The sequence below is a fragment of the Danio rerio genome, chromosome 2 (genome assembly GCF_049306965.1).
Source record: "Danio rerio strain Tuebingen ecotype United States chromosome 2, GRCz12tu, whole genome shotgun sequence".
NCBI lineage: Eukaryota > Metazoa > Chordata > Actinopteri > Cypriniformes > Danionidae > Danio > Danio rerio.
In genome coordinates, this window is record NC_133177.1 from 24,377,811 (window position 1) to 24,386,703 (window position 8,893).

At 32.7% G+C, this 8,893-nt stretch overlaps 1 protein-coding gene across 2 annotated transcripts in view; it reads left to right on the forward strand.

Annotated features, from left to right (window-relative positions):
• pip4k2ab (phosphatidylinositol-5-phosphate 4-kinase, type II, alpha b) overlaps positions 1 to 5,892 on the forward strand; it is a 71,365-nt gene extending 65,473 nt beyond the window's left edge. Inside the window, exon 10 of one of the 2 annotated variants that reach the window (XM_678580.10) lies at positions 708 to 5,892. In XM_678580.10, coding sequence (XP_683672.2) covers positions 708 to 788 — 81 coding nt within the window. In that variant the 3' untranslated portion in view covers positions 789 to 5,892. The remainder of the gene's footprint in view (positions 1 to 707) is intronic. The other variant, XM_005163367.6, reaches the window with a different exon arrangement.
• Positions 5,893 to 8,893: the final 3,001 nt, after the last annotated feature.

Below are 8,893 nucleotides of genomic sequence, written 5' to 3' on the forward strand. Positions count from 1 at the left end.
ACCATCAAAAATGCATCACTAAATAATTCTTCAAAATTGATTAAGATATGAAGTATTTATTAGTGAGTTAATAATCATATTCAAAGATTAAAAATATTATATAATATGTTTTAGAGTTTGCAGAAAACAAAGTCAGGACTTCTACTTAATTGTTATTTTAAGTTATCCAATTTTACAGTGTATATATGCATATGCAGAATGAACAGAATGTAAAATAAAATACAATTAGTGTTATCGGTAACAGTAGCAAGGACTGAGCCTTCCTAAGGATAAAATCCTAGAACTGTCCCTAATAAATGTTAAAAACAATTCGCTGGCATGATCCTTGTAATGATCTGGCAACATGAAGGACTATAGACTGCTTTTAACTGCTAACAGGGATATCAGTTTATTCAGCAACATAGTTTTAAATAATTTAGTTCATTCATAGAACTTACAATACATACATACAACATACAAAATAGAGAACTCCTGACCTCTGTGATCTCATAGCTGGTCTTGGTGCCTTCACACTAGCATTGCTGGCAAAAGATTGACTCGTGTTTAGTTACATCATAGCTGCACCCTCTGAGAAGCATATCAGTTCTTAGACTCTCCAGTCAAAACAACTCCAAACCGGCAGCACTAGCACCTGGTTTAAAGGGGTAAATGCTGGTACTAAACCAGTCCTCAATTCTGACACCATTTTACTTTGTTTTTCTCTCCAGGCAGGGGCAGAGATCTCAACGGTCAACCCTGAGCAATACTCAAAGCGCTTTTATGATTTCATCACCACCATTCTGTCCTAACTGAGGCTGGAAGGAGACGGAGAAACAGGTGGTCACACATATGAGCTCATATCCTGGGAAAGGGTAACAGATCCAGTGTCTCTCTCTCTCTCCCCCTCTGTCACTGGATCACGTCTCAGATCCGTCGAGATCTTTTTTTTGTTTACATTTTCTTTTTTCTCCTCCGTTCGATTCGTTCGGTAGGTTTCTGGCTCCGTGTGGTTGAAAAGGCATACATGTGATATAGTCATGCATATATAGCGTTCTGTACCTTCGTTGTTAGATATCGTTGATTGAGAATATGAGTGATGTTGTTCGTGACCAGCTACGTGGTATGATTCTCATACTGGAATTCTCAAAGCTGCTTAAATATTTATTATTATTCTTATGTTTTCTGCAGAGTTGTTATTGATAAAAATGTCCACTTTTGAATAATACGTTTAAAAATATATCTATATATGTTTTTGGATTTATGAAGTAAATTTAGCCCTGAACAAATATGAACACAGTCAGAGTAACATAAATTGGAGTGTTTATTGCACTATCGCTCTTTAGCTTCAGGCAGTACCTCAAATCAGATCCGTCTGTTTACAAAGCATATACTGGAGGTCAGATGTTTGGAAGAATTATTTTTATTTATTCAATACTTTCAAGGTTTCATCTAAAGTACTGAAAAAGTTATATTGCGAACTATTTTTGGTGTCAATACATTTTAAAAATGTCATTTATTCATGTAAAGCAAAGATCGCTTCAGACCTTAGTGTCATATGATTGTTCAGAAATCATTCTTAAATTCTTATTTGCTGCTTAATTAACTATTATATTTGTACCTAATATTAATATTTAAAATAGCTGATTAATTGTTAATTGTGTCACTGCTCAGTTTTGATTTTTGAGTTGTTTGATTTAAGTATGGAAAAATAATTTTACACAGGGTGACCGCAAGGTCTTAAAAAGTTTTAGAGTGTCTTAAGCCCTGATCAGATACCAAGATTTTGTCATGATTTCCTTGACGTAGGGTATCGAGGGGAGTCGTAAACGACAAATAGTTTCTTCTTGTATATTGTGGCATAGACAACCGATACCTTGTCTGCAATGCCTCACGAAACCATCGCAAATAGTCTTGCATGTTTAATATATTCCCAATAATCATGATGAGTTCTGTCACATGGGTGACACTGGGCAATAGGAGCACGTCATTTTTCAGTAATATCTGCTGGTGCTGCCTTTAATGCACAGGTCAGGTAATCGAAAAATAGGGTGCATTTTTACTTGTGGGTCTTGGGTGGATAAGATCAGTCATTGGTTATGCAAACTTAAAAAACTTTAATATTTTAGAAAAAGTAGTTAAAGCAATTTTTATTTGACAGACTGGAACAAATATGCAGACATCTCCCTTCTTATAACGAGTTTCTGAGTTCTCTCAGCCTTCCAACAGAGTTGGTTCTTCCGAGGTAATCTGGAAACAAGTTCTGCGAATACATTGTAAAAGCCTGTGTTGCTTATTAAAATTATTAGATTAAAGTAATTAAATTGAAACTCACTGGCGATGGATGATTTTGACATTAAAAATGAAAAGTTAATATAAGTTTTTCTGAAACTGTGAATATTTCACTGTCATTTTATTTTGGCTAGATTATTGTTTTATTTAACAATCCAGTTTGTGCTTTGGCGCTGAAGCAGGACTGGTTTAGAAGCACATCTCTTCAGATGTTATTTGTTATTCCTGTTTATCTACATTTGGATTTAAAAGTAAATATCTAATTATTAAAAAGGAATTATATGTTTGATTCTATCAATGTTATAAGGAATGCCCTTAAATAATGTAATATTATTATTAATGGTAATAGTAATAAAAGCCATAATGACTGGAGTAATAATTTTATTTAAAACTACATACAGCAAGTAACAGATACATATTTAATAACTTGGTATTTAACAATGGAAATTTTTTTTTACATTTAATAAATGACGCTTTGATGAACAGAATAATGAATCATTTTCTTTTTAAAAAAACATTTTAAAAAACTGACCCTCAAACTTTTTACCAGTAGTGTTTTCTTGTTTTGACATGTTAAAATATGCAGCTAAGAAAAAACTATTTGATTTTTATGGCAAGCAAAAAAAACATTGGCCCAACTGGTCTATTATTAAAAATCCTTAATGTTTATACATGTATAAGTCTTAAACTTGATTTAGAATGGTCTTAAAAGGGTATTAAAAAGTCTTGAGTAAACCTGCAGAAACCCTGTTTACAGTGCAGTGCTGTTTATAAAATAAACCCCTTAAAAATATACATTTTAAAACTATATTAGAATTAGAGTTGGTATAAGTAATCGAAATCAACATTCAGAATCCATAATCATTCTAATTGTTCTAGGACGATTTTTTCAATTACTTTCCCTAACACGCAAGGGCATAGAATTGGCATGGACGGAGGGGATGTGTCCCCACCTATATCAACCAATTACGCAAATGTCCCTACCAATAATTTAAACGACCTCAAAATAAAGTAATGCTCTTTCAACTATTATATTCGCTATGAGTTCACCGTAATACTAACCAAGGCTGTGCAATTAATAAAAATTCAGTTTTGAGTTTGGCCTCCATGCTTGTGAAAAACAATAATCCGGATTAAACAGTTAAACTGCGTCACACACCTCTCTAAATTACTCTACATTCATACCTTCGCAAAGCCCGACTGCAGTAAAATCATGTTAATTGACATTTGCAGCTTGGGACAGGATGTTATTTGTAATATTACATGTTTATTTTATATTATAATGTATTTTATTCATGTTTTTAAAAGTACAAAACATTATTTGTGCTGGTCAATGCATGCGCTGTTAAAGGCTGAGACTGATTTACAGTACTGCGGCCACATCTGATCTCTGGTAAAGTAGGATGATGGACTCATTCTTGAGCCTTACTTTGCTCTACATTGATGAGGATTGGAAGCTGCGCCAGAGATGCCTTGAGACGGCATAATTTCCATTACATTAAAATGATTATTTACATGAAAGTATTTGTTTGCAGAAGTTAAAATATTATTTACAGTATATACAAGAGTTATTTTATTTAGAAGAGATACTGCTACTTTTCTACTTTCAATATAAAACACATTGAAAATAGTTCATTTCCGTCAATTATTTTAGAATCAAGTAATGCACTGTTTATTCAGAAATCTCTCACTTGTAATATGTGAGCATATTTACTCTACAAAACATGTCAGTGAACTCTGAAATGTAATAAATGAAAAAATTAATCATTCATTAATCGTAATCAAGTTAAAATTTTCAATTCATTGAAATTTTAGGTCAAATCCTAGCTCTAAGAATCATTTCTGAAGGATTATATGAGACACTGAAAACTTTGGGATTAAAACTAATATTTCAGCTTTGAATCACAGAAATAAATGACATTTTAAACACATTTAAATATTGTAATATTCACAATATGACTACATTTTGAGCCTTGATAAGTATAACAGATTGTTAAAACAAATACTTCTAAATTTTCCTAATGTGTGACCACCAGTTTATAACAGTAACAGTAAAAAGTGATGCAACTTCAAACGGGTTTAACTTTTGAATTCATTGCTTCAAAAAAATTAGATGATCTGTAGATGATCTGCCTGCAGTGCATTGTAAAGTCTTGCACAGGAGCTCAATATTTGCAGTTGACTCCAAAAATAATAATAATAATGTGTAGTACGAAGCAACTGTTTTTGCACACGATATAATGCACCAAAATGTTTATGCAAATGATTCCAGTTTTACCAGTGACCCTAATGGAGGGCCATGCAATAGTAGTGATTGGTAGAATGTGTAAAGCACCTATTGGGTTACATGTGCATTGCCACTTTTGTATCCCTAGTGAAAGAACAACAGTTTGCCTGTTTTTTTTGTTTTTGTTTTGTTAATTAGCACTTAATTAGAGAAGAAGTAATGAAAACGTAGTGTATTTTGTATCTCCCTTTTTTTACAGTAATTAGCAAGTTTACAGTGGGTTATTTTCTTGAACGCAGTCATGCCGGCGCTTTATTGAAGCTTGAATCTGCGTCTGCACTGTAAAGAGCGAGAGAAAGACGCCTGACTCCAGGTCTTACTCTTCATACCGCTCTCTCCTCATCAACTTTCTGTGACCCCAGAGACCTTTAGTATTACACCACTATATAGATATTGTGAAATGTCTTTGTTCGCAAAAGTAACCCTAGTTATTCTACTGTATGTGTTGACATATATACACTGTGCGAGGGTGTGCCTTTTTTACTCTGAATTATTTAATTTTGTATTTGAATCATTTTTTTAAAAAGAGACGTTTGAAAAATGTCATTTTCTAAAAAAGGGAAAAGGCGAACGGGACAAATCCCAAGGTGGTTTTGCTGTTCCTGTGTACAGTAGATGTGTAAATATGTGTTTCAAATGTTCCGGTTGAATGTCGCGGTCCTGATGGTACAAAACTCCTGAAATAATATTAAAAGTGTGGTTCACCCAGAAGTGAAGATTTTATGGTAATTCGCTCACCCTTGGGACATCCTTTTTTCTTCAGTAACTTTAAAGAGCACCTATGATGAAAATCATCTTTTGTAAGCTGTTTGACAGAACTGTTAGTATAGTGTGTCCACAGTCATATTGGGGTGATGTAAAGACAACAAGTCTCTTTTTTTAAATTTCCTGACATTAAAATAGGATCCAAATCCCTCCAATTTTGAGGACAACGTGATGTTGGAGTGCGATTTCCTCGGCCACAGAATTGATTGACAGCTGCGTATTTACATGTCTTCATAGTAACACCTATAATCATATCAACAAGACAGGACGTGCGCAAAAATCTGTTCAACTCTCTGTCATCATCAATCATCATCAAATGTGATCAACAATGAGTTTTACAAGTTTATAATGTTTTTAAAACAGTGCATGTTTGTAATAAATTACAGAGATTTTACGGTCTTCATCACATCAAAAAAAGATGATTCAATCCCGGTTTGTGGACGTTAAATCAGGTTTATTCTGTACATTAACACAACCGATATCCACAGCAGTGGATATTATATGTATCCTGTCACATATGCTGTTCAAATATATTGCAAAGTTAAATATATGCACTGTGTGTGTTTGCTGTTTGTGTGTGTGTATGTGTGAACTTGAATTAACTCCACAACAAATCCATCAAATAATCATTGGGAAAGTTCTTACTGTAGTATTTCTCACAAACCTTATGTAGGATCTGCTTCCTTCATGTCTGTCTGTTATCTGACACAGCCGAGGCGGAGATTAAGGCACACTCTGGCAGGCACGTGGGTACGGTGTGTGGGGAGAACTAGTATTAAAGGCACAGGCCACAAAAACAGCTACAGTGTGTTCAGAGCAGAAAAGTTCAATATTCTGAAAGCTATAATAAATAATCTGATAGGTGTTTTGAGATTACCTTTACAAACACATTCTGGAGACACAATTACTCACCTTAAATCTTGAAAAAAGGGGTAAAATAGGTGCCTTTTAGAGAATATTTGTATTTTAAATGGTGGTCTTTGGTGAGACATAAAATGCAAGTCGATAGTTTTGAGAGAAAAAAAAACATAATGGAAAAAACTAATTAATAGATGTGGTTTTATGGAGTGAAATTATCGAAACCAAACATTTTTACCTCAACAACATATGCAAACAAGAAAAAGATTTGTTTGTGTTGCCAGATCTTGAAAAAATAGCGAATGAGAACAAGTTTGTTAAAACCCAAATATATTCAAATACTTTATAATAAAAGCATACCAAAACATTCTACATCTGACCACTGTAATTAATATATATATGAACAAACCTGAACAGCTTGCCCATATATATTTATAATGAGTGAACATGGCAAACCACAAGACATCTTTTGACCATGGTTTAGTTCAAATTGCATGACCTAACATAGTGGTTGGTGCTGTATTACTACACTGTAAAAACACCCCTGCATTCAAATTAAACTAATGTGTCTATCAAACTTATATTATGTTAAATTGACATAAAACAGCTTGTGTAACGTATAAACTTAAGTTGGAATATGATTAACTTTGTTTAATAAGTTACAATGAACTAAAAACACATGCTGTCTAGTTGATCATATCATTTTTTCCAGTGTACTGTTCTTGCAAGGACCGATCATGTTGCTTCATAAGACCTGTTTTTCTTTTGTTTTGCCTGTATGGTCTTGAAAAATGCTGGGTTCTACACAATTACTTCATGTGTTCCCAACAAAAATCCATTAAAATGTTAACGTTTTTACAAATTTGAGTGGATTGAAGATAAAACAGTTAAGCTGTCTTAAAAACCACACAAAATAATTGTGTTTCAACTCATTTTAAATAAGTAGTTTGAACAAGAAGCTAAAGTCATTTTTGAGTGAAGGACTCCAGTCGGTTTCAGCAAAAAACTAAAATAAAATGCAGAATAATTAAATAAATAAAATGCTCTTTAATATTATACTGAAGAAAAAGTCTTTAATAGCTTGAGGGTGAGGACATTTGCAGTAAGTTTTTAGTTTTGTGTGAACTATCCCTTTAAATTACAGATTAGATTCCTACAATGATGTTATATTTAAAGTTATATTTTGTTAAAACTCTAAATGTGTTGCTGTATTTTAATTCCTGTCCTATCAGTTAACTAATTTGAAAATAACCAATGCCAGTTCTGGTTAATATATGGGACACTTTTGAGTGGAAGTCTAAACAAAGAGGCTTTGCGAACACAAACTCCTGCTGGAGAGTGTCTGTACAGCACATTTCAATCCCAAAGAAGCCATTTATGTTGGCTTTTTGGGGGAAAAAAAGACTTCACCATGTCTGAAATTGTATAAAGTTATCTGATGTGTTGTAAGATGAAAAAAAAACATTCTTCCATGTCGATGGTACAGTGTGAGTTTGATACTTTAATGTTCGAGAAAGAGAAACAAAGTGAAGAAAACGTGAGCCCTTTTAAAAACTTTGTCAGGATTATGGGTTGTCAGCCTACTTGTCATAAATGTTTTGTGCGTCATGAACATGTGCAGCTCTTGTGTGTATGTGCTGTAGGCCTAAACTATTTAAAAGCACTCTGTCCCATAAGCATTGCTCAATAAAGCTTGATTAATGTTTGTATAATATTTGTGTATTATGTCAAAACCTCCCAGCACAAGACAAACCATTAAAAATATACTAAGTGCTTCCCCTGAAAGGTTTTACATTTTGCTGTGTTCTTCCTTAAATCCATGAATAGACAAAGGATTTAATATAGTTCTCATAACATTATTGATATTTAGATTCAATGAGTTTTTCTTGAAATGTAAAATATAGTAAAGCCTTTACACTTTACTTATAGGCTATTTAGCATGCTTTCTATGCATATACAATCGACTTGTTCATTTGATTTTTTATCATATATACCGGATATATTTTAAGTTTTGGCCTACTTGAATTTAAACTTAAAATTCCAAAGGTTTAAACAGAAGATATGTACAAATTATATATATATATATATATATATATATATATATATATATATATATATATATATATATATATATATATATATATATTATTTATACCTAATATTTTAAAAGTTTAAGTGATTATAAGAAATGTGTATTTCATTGTTCTTGATGCATTAGATGCTTATAACCACACGAGGGCGCATCGCGCTCCCGTACAATGTCATATTGATCGATTAAGATAAAGATTTAAAAATCTAGAAGCGCTTTGCATAAGTAATACTTTGAACATTGCCATATTTAATTATGCTTTTTATGTGCACAATATGCACATATTTACACATGTAGGCTATTTACACATGAGGGTAGGAGGTTCAATTGAAGAGTATGCTAATGTATGGTTTTCAAACAATCAGTCAACTTAATACAGAACAGCTCGGTCTAAAAAAATATGACGTTTGAATTTAACGAATTTGTGTTTACATTTAGTAAAATATTTTTTTTAAAACGTCTTCTCAATATTTTTTACACATTATCCGGTTATTGTTTTTAATTTAGAAAGCAAATCTCAAAAGGTTTAACTTAGCGCAAGTATACCTGCTGAATCAGAGATCTGCGTTTAAAAAATCCCACATTGGACATGTAGAGCGATTAAATGGCAATGAAAAAATGGACCC